Source organism: Hoplias malabaricus, chromosome 12 (assembly GCF_029633855.1).
Source record: "Hoplias malabaricus isolate fHopMal1 chromosome 12, fHopMal1.hap1, whole genome shotgun sequence".
NCBI lineage: Eukaryota > Metazoa > Chordata > Actinopteri > Characiformes > Erythrinidae > Hoplias > Hoplias malabaricus.
The window spans coordinates 1,778,500-1,800,387 of NC_089811.1; the positions used below are offsets into that span (position 1 = coordinate 1,778,500).

Genomic DNA, 21,888 nt, shown 5'->3' on the forward strand with positions numbered 1-21,888 from the left:
TGGGGGCGTGGTTTGCTATGAAGTCACTGTGTTCCAGCCGGCTGCTTTATTGATCTGCAGCTGATGGAGGAGCACTGCACTAAAAGCTTTTCCTCATAAACTCAATACAAACAGCATCCACCTGCCCCCAGACAAACAAACACCCCCCCACACACACACACACACACACCACACACCCTCTTACACATGCCCTAAAGCCCACTAACAACACCTCTCCGTTTAAAAAAAAAAAAAAACACACACACCCGTAATTAACTTCAAAAAACACTTCATTTTTCTTACAAATACCCACCAGAAAATAAAAACCCTCTCTGGTACAGACTGGAACACCACTGATTAGAACTGGATCTGTGATTAGTTTCAATCAAGTAACGGCTCCGGTGTCTTCTCCTTGATCGTGTAAGTGTTGAGTTCCCTCTGGGGGTGTTCTACAGAGCAGGATTATGGAGTTACCCACATAGTCCCAAACTGAGGGTCGTCTGAACAGTTCTTACCTCTCCTTGTACTGGTCCGGCCTGAGCTTAAGCCCTTATCTTGATCTTGGGCTGTAGTTATCTGAGGGTTGTTTGAAAAGGCCATATTTAGGAGTTAGCTTTAAATTAAACCAGAATTGAAGACTGCAAAAAAAAGTATGTGCTTCAGCTCCTCTCCAATAAGACGCTTTGGGCTTTAGTTATCTGGCTAAACTGAGTAATCCTGCTTTGTGACATACACCTCTGAGCAGAGAACAAGTGTAACGGTGTATTTGCATATCCGTTGGGGAGCAGAGATGTGCCCAGCGCCACCTGCTGCTCTTACTGCAGCACCACAGAGAGAGAGAGAGAGAGAGAGAGAGAATAACAGAGCAACGAGGGAACACATTGACAAAGGTATTAAAAAGCATTTTTAAACTAAGGCAATTATTTATTAAATTGAGGGAATATGGGGACAGCTGCGGCCTAAAGGTTAGAGCAGTGAGCTTGGCACAGAGTGGTCGCCTATGGAAGCAAATCTGTCTCATCAGACTTTTAAATATTACTACCTTTGAATTTGAATAATAAATTCAGATAAAAAAATTTCAAGCTCAAAAAAATTCAAACAATATATTGCGAAGTTGCTCAAATTCTGTAGACGACATTCAGACCCCAAAGTACGAGTTACAAAAAATTCAGAGTTCACATCCGGGGACCAAGGATGAGCAATCGATTCATTTGGATTTTCTCTTTTACCTTCAATGGTGCAGAAGTTGCATTCGGTCGCCGCTAGATGGCGAAATACGAACACAACTTCCACACCGTGGAAAAACTACACGTTTAGCTTCCTTCCGCGGATATTATCTCTTTATTTTCAAAGTGTCTCAAAAATCTGACTCACTAAAGACACAATATAACAGACTATTGATGTCCTGAAGATGAAGAAATTTTTACTGTGGAATTGTTTTGTAATGGCCCTGTGAACATAGTTCTATTCAAGAGCAATTATATTCAGATTAATCATTTCAGTGCAAAAAAATTCTGTGTTACAAATTCAAAGGCGGTAATATTTCAAAGTCCCCAGGTCAATCCCTGTCCCCAATTGTCCCCAGGTCAATCCCTGGAGCAGTAGGAAGAATGGGGTTTGGGGGAGTAAGGGAAAGGTGCATTGTCCTCCCTCAATATCCACAGCCAGAGGGACCTTCAGTTAGACCCTGAGGTTGCTGTCCCCCAGTTCCTTCAATTTAATAAATCAACTGGGTGCAGATTTGGCTTCCAAACGCTCCAGGGGTGTGTGTGTGTGTGTGTGTGTTCACTGCCATGGACGGGTTAAATGCAGAGCCAATGTCATTGTACTGTAAACGTTACAATAAAGTGAAGAACTGATATTAAAATCAAGAAATGGTGTTTTAAGCCTGTCATTACTGGTTTCTCACCTGCTCCCAGTGTGTGGATGTGACTCGTGTGTGTTATTTCAGGATGGAGGGGTGTGGGAAGGATGAAAGCGTGGGAAATGTTGAAGGTATCTTGTTGTTTTGGGACTGTGAGAGAAAACAGAGCTGTTGTTGAGAGGGATTTTCTTTCCTGTTCCCACTTCTACACCCCCCCCCCCCCCCCCCCCCAGGTCCAGTTCCAGTTCCCACCCAGGTTGTACAGTTAGACCAGGTTACCTTTCTGTAACACAGTCATATATATATATATACATACATACTCCCTAATTCGACCTGCTAAAACTATCCAGTGGTGCACGAGACTGAATTAGTGTGTAGTACCTTTTTCCAGGTTTGACCTCAGCATAAGGGGTCAGATTTACTGTGTAAAATCTGTAAAACCCTACATAAGACCAGTTTACTATTTTAAACGCATAGTGAAAGCATTTAAGCTAAAACCCAGCTGCAATATCTGCAAGAATTGTAGTATAATATAATTATATCTGGATATTGATTAAAGAAAAACTCCACTTCTAATGGCTGTAGTGTTAATTATGTAAATTATACTGTTTATTAGCCTTGTTCTCAGACCGAGTGGATGATGTTGAGGGCGACTCAGAAGCAGGAGTGACTCTCCTGATGAAGAGGTGAGGAGCTCTTCCGAGGAGCCTCCTCATCCCCTTTCTGATGGAGGTAGACTCTGCTGAGGCTTGGACGGCAGCTGGAGCAGTCCACGTTTTCTGGTGTTGGGTGCTCAGAGTTGGGTTCTGAACTTTGTGTCTCCTCTGAGTCCTCAACATAAGACGCCTTTTTAACCTGCCTCTGTTCCTCCACTGTGTCCGTCTCTTTCACAGTGTTCACGCTGGATCCTGGAACACATGGACCATCACGAGGGGCAGTGCTCTGGCCATTTCCCAGCGTCATAATGAGCGTGAACACTGCATCACTTTCTTCACTTTCACACTCACTGATGTTTTTAAATCGGCCCCTTACTGCTTCATTTACCCATTCACAGCTTTATTTACACATTTGAAATCTTTAAATTTAACATTAAAACTAGTGTTCCTTAAACTGCACTGTTTTATTTACTCCTTTAATATAAGAATGTGTTGTTGAATGCACTGAAGGGGCCAGCTGTGGAGTGAATAATACTAACGTCAGTATCTGAGATCCTCCTTCGTCCCCCAGTGTCTCATGTGCTTACAGTACAAACTTAAATGTAAAAATGTTTGTCACAAAAATTAACCAAACTCAAGTACGTGCTGCCATTTCTTTTTTTTTTTTATTTAAACAGCATTAACTGAGTTGCTCAGACAGAACCATGCATCATAGATCTGGAGCATTCTCAATGTCAAGGCTGTACCAATCTTCTCAATTCATTTCCAACCTGTGTTTTTGAGTGTGGGAGGAAACCGGAGCACCCGGAGGAAACCCACGCAGACACGGGGAGAACACATCAAACTCCGCACAGACAGTGACTGGAGGCAGGCTTTGAACCCACCATCCCAGGACCCTGGAGCTGTGTGGCATCAACACTAACTGCAGTGCCACCGTGTCGCCCAATTGCCTTACCAGTGTCATCTGTCCTCCCTCACGCCCTGCGCCTCCTCAGCCACTGTGGAAGAAATACAACTATTTAGTTATATTTATGAGCTGTAAACAGGAGCACAGAGGTCATTACTACTCGGTGCTCCAAGGCACTTGGTTGAGGCTGGAGCGTGGGCAGCTGGTCCGAGACGTGGAGCAGGAGCTCGACACTCATCCATCAGTATCCAGCTGGACAGGTGGGCAGTGGTTTACTCTGAAAAAGGTAAAGGGATGGTATTAGTTTTAATCTGTTTGGTGTTTGTAAAGCAGAGAACGTGAACATTTCCAGTGTGTGGCTAATGTCCTACAAGTCATTTCTAATCTAGTTAATGCTGTGAAGATGTAAAAAAGCTGTCCTAGTGATAACTGCCCATGTGTTGATCAAATGATAAATCCAGGTCAAATATGACGCCAAGATTTTTTGCTGCTGAACCAGATTTAACTGGGAAGTCAGCGAGATCTAAAATTAAATCTGATCATTTATTTCTTTCCACCTTTGGACCCAAAAGCAGGACCTCCGTTTCGGTGCTGTTTAGAAGGAGGAAGTTACGCAACATCCAGCCTTTCACGTCTTGTCACAGTCCTCCATTTTCTTTAATCTTTGTTTGTCATGGAGCTTGGCTTTAAATATACAATTGTGTGTCGTCTTTTAAGAGCCTTATTTGTAAAGTCCTGTTCTTACCAGTCTTGGCTCTTTCGGCCCGTCTGTCTCCCGTGTTTTCTTTCACGTCCTCTCCCCCTCCTCAGCCACTGTGGAAGAAAATACAATAACTGATTATGATTATGTTTAACTAAAATAAAGCCAGCAGAGTCCTTTTTTGTAAAAACCTGTCCTTACTGTCATGGCTCTCTCCACCCGCCTGTGTCTTCAGTCTTTTCTCTTACATCCTGCACCTCCTCAGCCACTGTGGAAGAAATACAACAGTTCATTAGGTGTAAAAATGTGCATATGTATGTAATGTGTAGTTGTAATTACAATTTTAAACGTTCCCCTGCTGTTTTGGCATTTTATGGGGACTGTTGTGGAGAATTAAAAACCACAGTCGTCATTATATTCAACAAAAAAAGGAAGTATTAATACACAACATTCACAATCACATAAAAAGCACCTTAAACTCTACTTAAAAAAGGTGGTACTTCTACATTTAAATTACAGATTCAAAATCTCACATACCCTTAGTTTGATCTTGGGGAGCCTGAAGGGACAGCGGAGCCTCCTTGTAGGTGTGGGCTCTACGACTGCCCCTCGATCAAAGGAGGGTGGTGTCTCCTGCAGTGCCATTAACCACTCTGGACATCCCCAAAACAGCAGAGCATTCTCAGGGATGGTACAGGCAGTCTTCGCAATGGCTTCAGCCAGGATTCTGACAAAGTCCTGGCTGTGGTTCTCTGCATGGCTTCGGAGGTTCTCAAGAGGGCCGCCCATGTGAATCAGATGGCTGTAGACCTCTTGTGGGTCCACAGTCACGTCGCTGTAGATGGGATGGTCCAGCAACTGATTCAGTAACTCCCTGATGAACCCCAAAATGTGCTGCTCTGTGAAAAGCTCCAGGAGCAAGTACACAGGGGGGCTCTTGGGAAAGGCATTGGCCACAGAAAAATATGTTATCTGGATGTAGTCGGCCAAAAGCCCTATCGCCATCTGATGCCTCTCACTCAAAACAGATTCAGCTCCATCCTCTTGTGAGCAAATCATGTATGCTCCGTCTCTGGTGGACACGTTCTCATGCCGAGTTGGAGCTGACTCAGGAGCAGATGAGACTCTCCTCCTGAAGATGCGAGAAGCTCTTCCGAAGAGCCTCCCAATCTGTTTTTTAATGGAGGTGCACATCCCTCTGAGGCCTGGGCAGCAGCAGGAAGTCTCCACCACACTTTCTGATTCTTGGTCCTCCAATGGTGGGAGAAACTCAAGCTCCTCCTCACATGAGCCAGAGCTGGTCTCTGAGCTCGGAGGCGTCACTGAGTCCTCATCTTCACTTCCCGTATCATCATCATCATAAACCGCCTCCTCTTCCTCCTCCTCCTCCACAGTGTCCACACTAGATTAACAGAAAATGCAATTGAACAAAATCACAAACAGGGCTCAGATACACACTACCTCTTATCGTCACTGTCCAAAATCCACAAGTCTCTGAAGTGGACACTTTCCAGGAAGACGCAACTTTCCTTTTCACTTCTAACTTAATTAAGTTATTTCTTATTTTAAGAGCATCCAACGTCATTGCAAACAGGACACTTAGATATCGTCCAAAGTCAGTACAACACCTGAAAACCTTTTCATTAAAGATTTCTTACCTTTTAGTCTCCACATCCACAGCAAAACTGAGCTCAATATCACAGCTGGATATCGTCTCAGTTGCTGGTGCTGGGAGCACTGTAATAAATGTACTGTAGAGAGATAGAAACAGAGTCACAATTTATATATATATATATATTAGACAACTTAAGGTAAAGGAACTTTATTCAGATAGCTTGAAGTGTTTCTAGTTGTCTGTTCGCTATAAAAGTCTTACACAATGTAAAGGGCCTCGTGTTTAAATTTTGAGGAAAAACTATGTATAAAACTGATAATGGATGGTTTTAGACAGCAGTGATTTATTTATTCTTTTAAGCGCATCCAACGTCATTGCAAACAGGACACTTAGATATCGCCCAAAGTCAGTACAACACCTGAAAAACATTTAATTACAGAATTCTTACCTTTTAGTCTCCTCATCCACAGCAAAACTGAGCTCAATATCGCAGTTGGATATCGTCTCAGTTGCTGGTGCTGGGAGCACTGTAATAAATGTACTGTAGAGAGATAAAAACAGAGTCACAATTTAAAACAATAAAACAGCATTAAACCTCAACTCTACCTCGGTGTCACAACGCAGCTGTTCAGTTCAGAAAGTAGTGCCAGTTAAAGAAAAGCTAAAGAAGGAGTGACAGAATGGGAGACGGAGAGAAGCTGAAATCTCTCCTGCACTCGAACATGTTCTACTCGGATTTAAATAATAACGAACCGCGCCCTTTAATAGGTTCGGGAGCATGGTCTATGACGTCACAATGACATCACAATGTAAGCTCTTTAGTATTCTGAGACCATATGTATATACACAACTTAAGGTAAAGAAACTTCATTCAGATAACGGGTTTGTAGTTGTCTGTTCTCTATAAAAACCTTACACAATATAAAAGGGCCTCTTATGTGTTCAGATTTTGGAGAAAACAATGTATAAAAGTGATAATGGATGGTTTTAGACAGCAGTGATTTATATATTCTTTTAAACGCATCCAACGTCATTGCAAACAGGAGACTTAGATATCCTCCAAAGTCAGTATAACACCTGAAAACCTTTTCATTAAAGAATTCTTACCTTTTAGGTTCCTCTTGCACAGCAGAGGTAACCTCAGTATCGCTGTTCGACATTGTCTCTGTTGTTGTGAGAACTGTAATAGATTCACTGTAGAGAGATGGAGTCACAATTTAAAATAATAAAACAGAATTAATCCTCATCTCTACCTCTGTGTCACAACGCAGCTGTTCAGCTCATAAAGTAGTGCCAGTTAAAGAGTAACTAAATAAAATGACAGAATGGGAGACGGAGAGAAGCTGAAAACTCACCTACACTCGAACATGTTTTACTCGGATCTAAATAATAACGAACCGCGCGCCCTTTTATAGGTTCGGGAGCGGGACCCGTGACGTCACAAGGAAAGTTCAGGAATAAAATTGCGGTGTTGTAAAAAACAAAAAAAGACACATTTAACATTTTTTTTAAAAAATATTTCACATTAAGTATTTGTAAAAAAAATCAAGTTAAAAAGCAGCCCGCACAATATATTTCACATATAACTTTTATCACAAACTGTATATTATTTCGCGTGGCGTCGTCATCTCCATTTTGAGGCCTTGCTCATAAACACAAACTAAAAGAAAACTGGGACTTTTTAAAATTATTTCCGTGTTAAAATCAAATAAACAAAAGTGAGGAACCCAGAGGTAATTATACGCCTCACGTTTGTAACGATTTCTGTGACCTGCAAACATCTTCGCATTTTCAGTCAGTGTGAAAAACATTGATTCATTATCTGTAACCCTTATGCAGGTTAGGGAGCGTTGCCCGTGACGTCACAAGGAAAGTTCAGGAATAAAATTGCGGTGTTGTTAAAAAAACAAACAAACAACAAAATAAAAATACTAAACATTTTAAAAAATATTTCAAATTAAGTATTTAAAAAATAAATAAAGTTAAAAAAGCAGCCCGCACAATATATTTCACATATAACTTTTATCACAATCAGTATTTCATTTCGCGTGGCGTCGTAATCGTCATTTTGAGGCCTTGCTCATAAACACAAACTAAAAGAAAACTGGGACTTTTTATTTTGTATTATTTCCGTGTTAAAATCAAATAAACAAAAGTGAGGAACCCAGAGGTAATTATACGCCTCATGTTTGTAAGCGATACCCTGCTCCGTTCAGTACGATTACTCACGTAGAGGCTCCGGCTGCGTCCCAAATAGCGGTATACACCACATAGCACTTCAGATAATTAGATCACTACACGCAGACTGGAAGGTACACTACTTCGACGGGGAGACGTGAAGCACATAGCCAAATACAAGTTGTTTTTAAACCTGTCTCCAGAAAGCATTATTTTATGACTTAAAATGTGCACTACCTAGGGTACTGGGAGATAAGTTAACTTCGATTTCTGTGACCTGCAAACATCTTTACATTTTCAGTCAGTGTGAAAAACATTCATTCATTCATTCATTATCTGTAACCTTTGTCCAGTTCAGGGTCGCGGTGGGTCCAGAGCCTTGGGCGCAATGCGGGAATACACCCGGGAGGGGGCGCCAGTACTTCACAGACGCCCTAACTATCTTTATATTTTAACATAATTATTATTATGAAAATAAGTAAATCAGCCGTTAAATAAAAATGTATATTTTTTAAATAGGCATCCTCACTAAAATATTTGAATATATGATTTATGTCTGAACTAACATCAATTAACTAATTGTACATCATACAGAATATAAATAAAATTAGATTATAATAATATATTTTAAAAAACATTTAAAGATCTTTATTTATATATTATATATTCATACACAATAACCAAATTCACGTAATTAAAAGTGAAAAAATAAAAGAAAAATTATATAAATAAATAAAAATAAATGCATTTATAACAGTCACTGCTGACAGCGGTGTGGAGCCTAATTGTACATCCCCGTCCTAATTCCCCTTCTCAGGGACTCTTGGGCAGCTGACGTTACGCCTGATTAAGATATGACTTACTTCTCGCTGTCAATAAGGTACACAAACCAGACCATGTTCCTCTGAATGTTTTCTGTGCATGAGAAGACTTTATTTATATTCAATAACCTGGATAAAATAAGTACACACAGTGTGATATTAGCTCTGAGCCTAGGACTTTTACATATGAAGAGCAAAACAAAATGGAGTCAGGGGGTGCGCAATTAGACACTAAGCTTTTAAATTGTTTTAACTGTGTTATTTGTTGTTGCAATACCTCTGCATGCACTCTCTGTGTTAAATGCTTTATTTCTATACCAAGAGGAGTTAGAGAGGAGCACATTTAGCTGCAACTTTGCTCTGAGCCTAGGACTTTTACACATGGGGAGCAAAACAAAATGGAGTCGGGGTACGCAATTAAACACTAAAGTAAAGTGAAGTCTACATTTAGTCTGGTTTTTACCCTCATGGTTAACATTTTTACTAATTCTACATTGTTTTAAGTTAACCAATAATATTTCATTATCATTTTTATTTAGAAATTACTTTATATAAGGCATGACCAGTGTATAAAAGGTAATATGAATTGGAATTTTAAGTTAGCTGATAAGCTAATATTAACATTGTAAGTAATTATGTATATAATCCATCTTTAATATATTTATGCATTACAAAGACACAATATAGACATATTTGAAGTAGGACATGCAGATATTTCATAAATATTGTTTACTTGTGTAGGTGCAAAGGAAGACTTGGTGACGACACTTTGGCAAATACTGATTCAGGTATATTGGAGTTTTATATGAGCACCAAGGTGGCCATGCGCTAGAACATCTGTTTATTTAATCTTCCTTTTACAAATAGAGCTGAATAAAATTGAATTCAGCACACTGTCACATCAATATGTAATTCAGATGTTGTGAGATGGTGTGAATATAACGTGTTTTTTTATGTGGCTCAGTCAATCGGATTTTAGAACATGTAGTATCTGCTTTATGAAAATATTTTTAAAAAGGTCAGAAAGCATTAATCCCTCAGCACACTACATACTGATAGTTTTGAACTCATTAAAATTTAAGAGTTTAACTAAAAATATAAGGCATACATAGTGTTTGACAATGTTAGCCTTTGTAGATTACATTTTGAATGTGTGTATGTTTGTGTTTATGTATGTATTTCTGCTATAAATTCTAATGTTAATCGCATGTCTGAATAGCAGAAAATTAGAACTAAGGACCGTTTGCGACCCCTGCAGACAGAAAATAGAATCACAGCCTTGAAATTCAGGAAGCTCAGCGCTTCTAGGTAAATGTGTCACCCATTCCGAGTGGGATAAGTAATGCAGTGAATTATGCTGCTCATAAAAGAGAGAAAAACACAGAACATGATGAACACCCAAAAAAGTAGTTTCATTTAGTTTTGAAGAGATTTTGTCTTGAAAGGTAGTATTTTGGTTTTGTTACTTTAGATTGACATATGTATCTACACAAAAAAAAGAAACATTTAAAAAAGTTAAACATTGGTTAAAAAGGAATAATCATGTCATGACAGCTAGCAAAGAATATAGCAAAGACTATCAGCAAGTAACCCGTAAGATGTGTTTTGTGTCATTGCCTTATTTTAAATGTTATTTATTTAACAATATTATAATAAAATACAAATCTAGGCCAAAGGTCAACCACCCAGGTTTCTCAGGAGAACTAAACTTCCACATAGTCATGGATCATAGTGTTTAACTGGACTCTTACTCACTTTTGACCAGTTCATCTGCACAGCTTCTCTGTTGAACCTCACACAAAACCAGGCTAAATCTCTGGATAATTAAAGCCACTTACCACCAGTGAGCTAGTGGTTTCTATTTTTTTTCTCTCAGTATTTTAAACAAGGCGACTGGACCTTACAGCACTGTTTTACAATCAGGCATTCATACTGACATATACGCTCTTCTATATAAATAAGCACTTTTGGTACTACTGGTACTAAACATGGTACTACTGATCATATCTTCTATGTCAACGTGGCATTCGATGTTTGTTTTAAAAACTTATCACCATTCACATGTGTATATATATTTACAGTTGACCATGACTACAGTGCACCTTACCCAGGAACATCCAGTGTAACAGAGGACAGTGGACCTGTAGAAGGTGTTTTATTCTAGAGAGATATAATATAAATTTGGACATATATAAATGTAATTTAATATTTGTGTTGTTTTCTAATTATTAGGAGGTATTACTTTTTCCACAAAGGACTTCCCCATAGAAAGCACAGAAGAGGTAGAAACATACTGTTACTCACAATCACAGTGATTTTGGTTTACAAAGTAATTTTTTTTATTTAACAGCACAGTATTCCTTTTAAAGGACATTCTCCTGAAGTTTTTGAGTAATGAAATAAGTCACCATTGTCCTGTGCTCAAAATCGGAAATTCATTGGCATCTGCTTGGGATTTGCAGACACTCTGTCCAAATGAGAAGAAATGTCCTTGGCTGACTGATTCGGTAAAAAACAATTATATTTCTTTTTAAAACAACAGGAAAGGTTTATGAATTTCTAATACTGATTTTCATTTACTTTTTTATTTACTAATATATATATATTTTCTTTCTTTGTGTTTTTAGATTGTTGACACAAGAATAGCTCAACTTTGTGAACTGTCAGTGGATACAAAAGCCATCCAGAATGAGACGTTCATCTTGTGGTGGAGAAGCTGGACACAACATCATCGTGTTGGTGATTCTGAGCTGTCCTGTCTGAGGGTAATATTTAATGAAAGGAAAACAATAAATTATAATGTTGTTTCAAATTGCTATGTCTAAGTTTATATTTTATAAAACAGAACCCAAAGCCTGAGGACAAGGTTCTTCTGCCTCGTGTTGTGGGTGGCAAAACCCCAGAGACAGGAAATCATTTCATCTTGTGGGTAACCCTTTAACCTCTGTCTTACACCTGTATTTAACTTCTGTATTACATAAAATCTATCTAACTTTGTATCTAACTAAATTATATCTAACTTTGCATATTCATTAAAAAGTAAGAGTAGTTGCCCATGAGTTTAGGAAAAAAATGATTGATTATCTAATAATTGATTTGTAGGCACTTGATGGCTTTGAGAGACAGATGAGAGTGTGTGATTCCTTAGGAGGGCACAAAAACATTGCTGCAGATTATATGGATGTACTGTGGTAAGTATTTGTATTAAAATGTTACATGTTGTGAGTACTGACAATACAAACAGTAAAAAAACGCTTTTAATTTCATTGTAGCAATGTTTTCCGTAACACATGGGACCTTCCAAGACTTTCCATCTTCTCGCACTCTCGGAGCACATGGATGAACTAATTTCGAGGATTGACAGTGTTCTCTTCAAAGACAACTCCAAGTCTTTTAGTGAAATGGATTTCATGTTTGAGGTTTTCATTCCAGAGGTTTGTGGAGTAAAGTTTCTTTAAAGCTGGTAATGAGACACAATTAAAGTGAGTGGTTAATTTTCATTTGAAATCAAAATATGTTTGTATTTCCTAGGTCACAATTAAAATCCTGGAATAACAGAGGGCTTCAGTCATTTCTGGGCTCAGATGTCGTAAGAAATGGAGTGAATGGTTAAATGCATTCATTAAACCTAGTATGTCATCATTTATTCTTGTTGAACATAAATGGAATTCTTTCATTGATTGTGGAGGAGTAATCTTGTACTTCTGTGTTCTAGGTCCTCCTGCCTCTCTTCAGTTGTCTCTCACCCACGCCAGAGAGACGACACCAAACCTCACGGGTTACCTACGCTTACTGTGTGAGGTTTGTTCAGACTCAGTCCTCCTCTATTCACAGTAAGTATAAACCAACTGAGTTTTCTTATTTGTAGTACTATTACAGTCATATACACAAGTGTTTTTGGTGTGTTTAGGTCCTCCTGCCTCTCTTTAGCTGTCTTTAGCTTTAAAAAAGGTATAAACATGATTAGTCGCACTCAAGTGAACTGTTTACACATAGGTACATATAAAAATAAAAAATACATAAATAGATGGATAGACAGCAGTAATAATGTAGTAGTATTTTCATGGGCTAATCACACATCAACACTCCTTTACAATGAATCATTTTGAAACTTCACTATGTTGTAGTGAACAGAAAGCTTCATTAGAGATGTGTACACTTTTTGTATATTACTGAACAGATTATATAATTCGAAATTGAAGAAACACGAGGCACATGTACTTAATAAAAGTGCATTTCATTCTATTCATTTTTAAAATACAAAGATCTTCGCTTCAGGGATTAATTATCACCGCATATTTGTGGAGTCCTTTCCCATTTTCTGTTTATGATTCAGTAATTGAAGTGTTACTGTAGTCATGATTAATGATGATGAAAAATAAATACAACCATTATTTACTGTAAAACCTATACCCAATATTGAAAATAACTAATAAAAGATCAACAATGATATAAATAACCATTTAATCATAGAATATACTCTAAATTGTGTTGTGCTTCACACACAATATTCAATGAAAAATGTTAAAGTTTATTTTGTTATAAATGATACACACCTATTTATCATTCTACGGACTTTTAAGTTGAAGTTGTGGGTTCCCTCTATGGTTCTGGGATTGTGTTTTCAATCATTCTCATTAATTATATAAGACACTACAGTTAAATATACAGGCAACTACATATTTTGTTTTCAAGGCACGGTGGCGCAGCAGGTAGTGTCGCAGTCACACAGCTCCATGGGCCTGGAGGTTGTGGGTTCGATTCCTGCTCCGTGTGACTGTCTGTGAGGAGTTGGTGTGTGGTGCTCCGGTTTCCTCCCACAGTCCAAAAACACACGTTGGTAGGTGGATTGGCGACTCAAAAGTGTCCGTAGGTTTGAGTGTGTGAGTGAATGTGTGTGTGTGTGTGTGTGTTGCCCTGTAAAGGACTGGCGCCCCCTCCAGGGTGTATTCCAGCCTTGCGCCCAATGATTCCGGGTAGGCTCTGGACCCACCGCGACCCTGAACTGGATAAGCGTTTATAGATAATGAATGAATGAATGATTATTTTTTCAAACTAAGACTTATTGGCCTTGACTCATTTTCTGTGAGGAACATAAATCAGAAAACATTTTCAATGACCACCCTCTGTATACCCCTCCCCCCACTCTTCACATTTATATTACATACAGGGTCATCAGGTCCACTGGACCCGGGGCTAGTGAAAATGTGGAAATCCTGTGGACCCTTATTTTCCCTTCCTCCTCTCTGGGCCTAGATGTGTGTGTGTGTGTGAGAGAGAAGGAGGAGGAGAGAGTAAAGCACGTGAATGGGCCCTTGGTTTGAGAACCCACAGTGTGCACCCACTGTTCCCACACAAGGTGCCTCAGGACCAGCAGCCAGCCCCAGGACCAGACTGTCAGCAGCTTGCAAATGACAACATATGGATGTGGAAAAATGGCAGAATTGAATGGTCTTCCTGCTCAAGAAATGAACTGATGTGCATGGCTGCTGATGTGATTCGGATGATACCAGGACCTACATGTTTGGCAGTCACTCATGCACAACACATCAAGTCTTCTTTCGACCTTTTTATGCCTTACCCTATCAAGAACATCATCCTGGATTGCTCCAATTTAGAAGGAAGCAGAGTTTTTGGAGAGAGGTGGAAGGTTATGGACGAAACCGATTTGGATGCTTACTTTGGGCTTCTTATGCTTGCTGGTGTTTTCAGGTCCAAAGGGGAGGCCACAGAATCCCTGTGGAATGGAGAAACTGGCAGAGAACTTTTCTGGACAACGATATCTCTGAAAAATGTCTAAATAATTTCCAGGACCATTCGTTTTGAAGACCGTGATGATAGACCAGTTTATTCATTTCTAATGAAATTCAAATAAACAATACACTGTAGTTTTGGAAAAACTTGCTTCACTTGTACATTTGTTGATTATTTTCCAGTTATGCCTGTTTCGTGATGCATTTCCTTATTGTGTTACATTTTAATAAAAAAATTGAAAACGAGTGGCATTTCTATTCATAAATATAATTTAACAAATGCAAAGGGAACAAATCTAACATATGTATTGTTTATATTACTTACAGTTGGGATAAAGTAAACATTTGCTGAGTATTTTAACAAAAAAGGTTGGATTATTCATTCATTAATTCATTATCTGTAACCCTTATCCAATTCAGGGTCGCGGTGGGTCCAGAGCCTACCCGGAATCTTTGGGCACAAGGCGGGAATACATCCTGGAGGGGGCGCCAGTCCTTCACAGGTCAACACAGACACACACACAGTCACTCACAAATACGGACACTTTTGAGTCACCAATCCACCTACCAGCTTGTGTTTTTGGACTGTGGGAGGAAACCGGGGGCACCCGGAGGAAACCCACACGGACAGAGGGAGAACACACCACACTCCTCACAGACAGTCACCCGGAGGAAACCCACGCAGACACAGGGAGAACACACCACACTCCTCACAGACAGTCACCCGGAGGAAACCCACGCAGACACAGGGAGAACACACCACACTCCTCACAGACAGTCACCCGGAGCGGGAATCGAACCCACAACCTCCAGGCCCCGAGCTGTGAGACTGCGATACTACCTGCTGCTCCACCACACCGCCCACTGTTCTTTCGTATAATGACAATTCCTCTAGATGGCACAGTTTAATGTTAAGAAAAACCCGTTACTTAATTCTGATTTGTTAGCTGAAGTCACATGACAAGGTTAGAGGCAAATACAGCCATCTTTGATATCATTCATGTGTTCATGACGAAAGTGCACTATTCTCATCTCTGTCCATCCTCACGTTTTGTACCTTAGACATCATCGTTTGTGAGTAAAAATTGTGTGTATTATATTTTAGTACACTGATGAGCAGAACATTTCATCAGTTGATGATAGTAAGGTCAGATGATGTATTACACCACATACTCTGTGTAGGTTGTATGGAAATACATGTTACTTTATATATCATTTGTGCATGATGTAAGCATATTTATATATGTCTTATGTATTTTCAAGTTCTAAAACTTTGTAATGCTTGTTTGCTTGTATATGTTAGATCATTAATGTGTTTAAAACTGAACAAAACATAGCCATTTACTACAATGTGTGTGTGTGTAAATTATATATTAAATTATACAGTATATATAAATTATATATTATAATGCATATTATATATCTATTACCCAAAGTGAATATTCACAAATTTAAAATATAACACCAGAGTAGTTTCTAACTTCACAGCAACAAGCCTAATTCAAAGTTCATTTACAAACTAGTTATTATTCTACACTCTATTTTCTAAACGCTACTCCTCCCAGTTTGAGCTAGAACCACATAAACTTAGAACCAATACCCACTCAGATTGCTTGTGCTTTTTGTCTTTTTATATAAATCTGGATATTGATTAAAGCAAAACTCCACTTCTAATGGCTGTAGTGTTAATTATGTAAATTATACTGTTTATTAGCCTTGTTCTCAGACCGAGTGGATGATGTTGAGGGCGACTCAGAAGCAGGAGTGACTCTCCTGATGAAGAGGTGAGGAGCTCTTCCGAGGAACCTCCTCATCCCCTTTCTGATGGAGGTAGACTCTGCCGAGGCTTGGACGGCACCTGGATTATGTAAATTATACTGTTTATTAGCCTTGTTCTCAGACCGAGTGGATGATGTTGAGGGCGACTCAGAAGCAGGAGTGACTCTCCTGATGAAGAGGTGAGGAGCTCTTCCGAGGAACCTCCTCATCCCCTTTCTGATGGAGGTAGACTCTGCCGAGGCTTGGACGGCACCTGGTGCAGTCCACATTTTCTGGTGTTGGGTGCTCAGAGTTGGGCTCTGAACTTTGTGTCTCCTCTGAGTCCTCAACATAAGACACTTTTTTAACCTGCCTCTGTTCCTCCACTGTGTCCGTCTCTTTCACAGTGTTCACGCTGGATCCTGGAACACATGGACCATCACGAGGGGCAGTGCTCCGGCCATTTCCCAGCGTCATAATGAGCGTGAACACTGCATCACTTTCTTCACTTACACACTCACTGATTTGTTGATGTTTTTAATCGGCCTTTCACTGCTTAATTTTCCCATTCATCATTTACTTACGCACTTGCTGCAGTCTTTACCTACACCCAGTTTTACTTATCCCAGTCACTGATTTATATAACATGTCCCCGATGTATTTACTTCATTACTTTGTCCTTATTTACCCCCGATTTGTCTTTATTTACAATTACACTGCTTTGTCATTAACACCTTTTTGTTCATGAAAATAAATATATATTCCTTACTGCTTTATTAATCCACACACTGCTTTTAGAACAATTTATTCAATAGCTCTCTGCTTATTCAAAAGGAACACTAGCTGAGGACAGTATTTCACTTTTACGGCTCGGTCCTCCTTCAAATGTAACTGTGCAGTTTCTGCAGTGCTGAGCACAGAGTAGAAGAGACAGGCTCTTTAATCCCTATTACAGCTCAGTGGAACATCACAATGATTTTAATCTGCAATTTTAAAATTAAAACTAGTGTTCCTTAAACTGCACTGTTTTATTTACTCCTTTAATATAAGAATGTGTTGTTGAATGCACTGAAGGGGCCAGCTGTGGAGTGAATAATACTAACGTCAGTATCTGAGATCCTCCTTCGTCCCCCAGTGTCTCATGTGCTTACAGTACAAACTTAAATGTAAAAATGTTTGTCACAAAAATTAACCAAACTCAAGTACGTGCTGCCATTTCTTTTTTATTTTATTTAAACAGCCTTAACTGAGTTGCTCAGACAGAACCATGCATCATAGATCTGGAGCATTCTCAATGTCAAGGCTGTACCAATCTTCTCAATTCATTTCCAACCTGTGTTTTTGAGTGTGGGAGGAAACCGGAGCACCCGGAGGAAACCCACGCAGACACGGGGAGAACACATCAAACTCCGCACAGACAGTGACTGGAGGCAGGCTTTGAACCCACCATCCCAGGACCCTGGAGCTGTGTGGCATCAACACTAACTGCAGTGCCACCGTGTCGCCCAATTGTCTTACCAGTGTCATCTGTCCTCCCTCACGCCCTGCGCCTCCTCTGCCACTGTGGAAGAAATACAACTATTTAGTTATATTTATGAGCTGTAAACAGGAGCACAGAGGTCATTACTACTCGGTGCTCCAAGGCACTTGGTTGAGGCTGGAGCGTGGGCAGCTGGTCCGAGACGTGGAGCAGGAGCTCGACACTCATCCATCAGTATCCAGCTGGACAGGTGGGCAGTGGTTTACTCTGAAAAAGGTAAAGGGATGGTATTAGTTTTAATCTGTTTGGTGTTTGTAAAGCAGAGAACGTGAACATTTCCAGAGTGTGGCTAATGTCCGACAAGTCATTTCTAATCTTGTTGATGCTGTGAAGATGTAAAAAAGCTGTCCTAGTGATAACTGCCCATGTGTTGATCAAATGATAAATCCAGGTCAAATATGACGCCAAGATTTTTTGCTGCTGAACCAGATTTAACTGGGAAGTCAGCGAGATCTAAAATTAAATCTGATCATTTATTTCTTGCCACCTTTGGACCCAAAAGCAGGACCTCTGTTTCGGTGCTGTTTAGGAGGAGGAAGTTACGCAACATCCAGCCTTTCACGTCTTGTCACAGTCCTCTATTTTCTTTAATCTTTGTTTGTCATGGGGCTTGGCTTTAAATATACAATTGCGTGTCGTCTTTTAAGAGCCTTATTTGTAAAGTCCTGTTCTTACCAGTCTTGGCTCTTTCGGCCCGTCTGTCTCCCGTGTTTTCTTTCACGTCCTCTCCCCCTCCTCAGCCACTGTGGAAGAAAATACAATAACTGATTATGATTATGTGTAACTAAAATAAAGCCAGCAGAGTCTTTTTTGTAAAAACCTGTCCTTACTGTCATGGCTCTCTCCACCCGCCTGTGTCTCCAGTCTTTCCTCTTACATCCTGCACCTCCTCAGCCACTGTGGAAGAAATACAACAGTTCATTAGGTGTAAAAACGTGCATATGTATGTAATGTGTATTAATACACAACATTCACAATCACTCTTTAAATCGTCTAAAACAGAACTGACACATTTTTAGATAAAATATTATCCCAAATACAGAACAAATCAATAACTTTGGATTTCACTTTTTAAAAAGCACCTTAAAGGAACTCTACTTAAAAAAGGTGGTACTTCTACATTTAAATTAGATTCAAAATCTCACATACCCTTAGTTTGATCTTGGGGAGCCTGAAGGGACAGCGGAGCCTCCTTGTAGCTGTGGGCTCTACGACTGCCCCTCGATCAAAGGAAGGTGGTGTCTCCTGCAGTGCCATTAACCACTCTGGACATCCCCAAAAAAGCAGAGCATTCTCAGGGATGGTACAGGCAGTCTTCGCTATGGCTTCAGCCAGGATTCTGACAAAGTCCTGGCTGTGGTTCTCTGCATGGCTTCGGAGGTTCTCAAGAGGGCCGCCCATGTGAATCAGATGGCTGTAGACCTCTTGTGGGTCCACAGTCACGTCGCTGTAGATGGGATGGTCCAGCAACTGATTCAGTAACTCCCTGATGAACCCCAAAATGTGCTGCTCTGTGAAAAGCTCCAGGAGCAAGTACACAGGGGGGCTCTTGGGAAAGGCATTGGCCACAGAAAAATATGTTATCTGGATGTAGTCGGCCAAAAGCCCTATCGCCATCTGATGCCTCTCACTCAAAACAGATTCAGCTCCATCCTCTTGTGAGCAAATCATGTATGCTCTGTCTCTGGTGGACACGTTCTCATGCCGAGTTGGAGCCGACTCAGGAGCAGGTGAGACTCTCCTCCTGAAGATGCGAGAAGCTCTTCCGAAGAGCCTCCCAATCTGTTTTTTAATAGAGGTGCACATCCCTCTGAGGCCTGGGCAGCAGCAGGAAGTCTCCACCACACTTTCTGATTCGTGGTCCTCCAATGGTGGGAGAAACTCAAGCTCGTCCTCACATGAGCCAGAGCTGGTCTCTGAGCTCGGAGGCGTCACTGAGTCCTCAGAAGCTCCACAGAACACCACCACCTCTTCTGCTAGCTGGACCTCATCTTCACTCCCCGTATCATCATCATCATCCACCTCCTCCTCTTCCTCCACAGTGTCCACACTAGATTAACAGAAAATGCAATTGAACAAAATCACAAACAGGGCTCAGATACACACTACCTCTTATCGTCACTGTCCAAAATCCACAAGTCTCTGAAGTGGACACTTTCCAGCAAGACACAACTTTCCTATTCACTTCTAACTTAAATTATTTCTTCTTTTAAGAGCATCCAATGTCATTGCAAACAAGACACTTAGATATCGTCCAAAGTCAGTACAACACCTGAAAAACCTTACATTAAAGATTTCTTACCTTTCAGTCTCCTCATGCACAGCAAAACTGAGCTCAATATCACAGCTGGATATCGTCTCAGTTGCTGGTGCTGGGAGCACTGTAATACATTCACTGTAGAGAGATAGAAACAGAGTCACAATTTATATATATTAGACAACTTAAGGTAAAGGAACTTTATTCAGATAGCTTGAAGTGTTTCTAGTTGTCTGTTCGCTATAAAATCCTTACACAATGTAAAGGGCCTCGTGTTTAAATTTTGGAGAAAATGTATAAAACTGATAATGGATGGTTTTAGACAGCAGTGATTTATTTATTCTTTTAAGCGCATCCAACGTCATTGCAAACAGGAGACTTAGATATCGCCCAAAGTCAGTACAACACCTGAAAAACATTTAATTACAGAATTCTTACCTTTTAGTCTCCTCATCCACAGCAAAACTGAGCTCAATATCGCAGTTGGATATCGTCTCAGTTGCTGGTGCTGGGAGCACTGTAATAAATGTACTGTAGAGAGATAAAAACAGAGTCACAATTTAAAACAATAAAATAGCATTAAACCTCAACTCTACCTCGGTGTCACAACGCAGCTGTTCAGTTCAGAAAGTAGTGCCAGTTAAAGAAAAGCTAAAGAAGAAGTGACAGAATGGGAGACGAAGAGAAGCTGAAATCACTCCTGCACTCGAACATGTTCTACTCGGATTTAAATAATAACGAACCGCGCCCTTTAATAAGTTCGGGAGCATGGTCTATGACGTCACAATGACATCACAATGTAAGCTCTTTAGTATTCTGAGACCATATGTATATACACAACTTAAGGTAAAGAAACTTCATTCAGATAACGGGTTTGTAGTTGTCTGTTCTCTATAAAAACCTTACACAATATAAAGGGCCTCTTATGTGTTCAAATTTTGGAGAAAACAATGTATAAAAGTGATAATGGATGGTTTTAGACAGCAGTGATTTATATATTCTTTTAAACGCATCCAACATCATTGCAAACGGGAGACTTAGATATCCTCCAAAGTCAGTATAACACCTGAAAACCTTTTCATTAAAGAATTCTTACCTTTTAGGTTCCTCTTGCACAGCAGAGGTAACCTCAGTATCGCTGTTCGACATTGTCTCTGTTGTTGTGAGAACTGTAATAGATTCACTGTAGAGAGATGGAGTCACAATTTAAAATAATAAAACAGAATTAATCCTCATCTCTACCTCTGTGTCACAACGCAGCTGTTCAGCTCATAAAGTAGTGCCAGTTAAAGAGTAACTAAATAAAATGACAGAATGGGAGACGGAGAGAAGCCGAAAACTCACCTACACTCGAACATGTTTTACTCGGATCTAAATAATAACGAACCGCGCGCCCTTTTATAGGTTCGGGAGCGGGACCCGTGACGTCACAAGGAAAGTTCAGGAATAAAATTGCGGTGTTGTAAAAAACAAAAAAAGACACATTTAACATTTTTTTAAAAAAATATTTCACATTAAGTATTTGTAAAAAAATCAAGTTAAAAAAGCAGCCCGCACAATATATTTCACATATAACTTTTATCACAAACTGTATATTATTTCGCGTGGCGTCGTCATCGCCATTTTGAGGCCTTGCTCATAAACACAAACTAAAAGAAAACTGGGACTTTTTAAAATTATTTCCGTGTTAAAATCAAATAAACAAAAGTGAGGAACCCAGAGGTAATTATACGCCTCACGTTTGTAACGATTTCTGTGACCTGCAAACATCTTCGCATTTTCAGTCAGTGTGAAAAACATTGATTCATTATCTGTAACCCTTATGCAGGTTAGGGAGCGTTGCCCGTGACGTCACAAGGA

The 21,888-nt window shown here is 39.9% G+C and overlaps 2 protein-coding genes and 1 long non-coding RNA gene across 8 annotated transcripts; 1 reads left to right on the top strand and 2 right to left on the bottom strand.

Annotated features, from left to right (window-relative positions):
* Positions 1-3,119: 3,119 nt before the first annotated feature.
* LOC136710952 (uncharacterized) lies at positions 3,120-8,997 on the bottom strand. 4 transcript variants are annotated; one of them, XM_066686864.1, is made up of 9 exons: positions 7,290-7,927; positions 7,077-7,127; positions 6,829-6,915; positions 6,170-6,262; positions 5,765-5,857; positions 4,644-5,508; positions 4,308-4,374; positions 4,152-4,219; positions 3,121-3,683 (listed from the first exon to the last, which is right to left on the bottom strand). In XM_066686864.1, the coding sequence occupies exons 2-7, from the start codon at positions 7,088-7,090 to the stop codon at positions 4,351-4,353; spliced, it is 1,176 nt and encodes a 391-aa protein (XP_066542961.1). In that variant the 5' UTR covers positions 7,091-7,127; positions 7,290-7,927; the 3' UTR covers positions 3,121-3,683; positions 4,152-4,219; positions 4,308-4,350. The 4 variants fall into 4 exon arrangements, with proteins under 4 accessions (XP_066542960.1, XP_066542961.1, XP_066542962.1 ...); XM_066686863.1 differs by lacking the exons at positions 7,077-7,127; positions 7,290-7,927 and adding an exon at positions 8,763-8,997 and having other exon boundaries at positions 3,120-3,683; XM_066686865.1 differs by lacking the exons at positions 7,077-7,127; positions 7,290-7,927 and adding an exon at positions 8,243-8,289.
* Positions 8,998-11,110: 2,113 nt separating this feature from the next.
* Positions 11,111-17,273, top strand: LOC136664025 (uncharacterized). Of its 3 annotated transcripts, none has more exons than XR_010795059.1 (9): positions 11,111-11,227; positions 11,348-11,485; positions 11,566-11,645; positions 11,823-11,911; positions 11,993-12,154; positions 12,252-12,351; positions 12,436-12,553; positions 14,894-16,431; positions 16,639-17,273. It is a non-coding gene; the product is annotated as an uncharacterized lncRNA (long non-coding RNA). The 3 variants fall into 3 exon arrangements; XR_010795058.1 differs by having other exon boundaries at positions 12,252-12,321; XR_010795060.1 differs by having other exon boundaries at positions 12,252-12,321; positions 16,188-16,431.
* A 215-nt stretch (positions 17,274-17,488) lies between these two features.
* LOC136664024 (uncharacterized) lies at positions 17,489-21,844 on the bottom strand. Its single transcript, XM_066641030.1, has 8 exons — positions 21,373-21,844; positions 21,125-21,211; positions 20,467-20,559; positions 20,074-20,166; positions 18,921-19,821; positions 18,602-18,668; positions 18,447-18,514; positions 17,489-17,978 (listed from the first exon to the last, which is right to left on the bottom strand). The coding sequence occupies exons 1-6, from the start codon at positions 21,384-21,386 to the stop codon at positions 18,645-18,647; spliced, it is 1,212 nt and encodes a 403-aa protein (XP_066497127.1). The 5' UTR covers positions 21,387-21,844; the 3' UTR covers positions 17,489-17,978; positions 18,447-18,514; positions 18,602-18,644.
* Between the last annotated feature and the right edge of the window lie 44 nt (positions 21,845-21,888).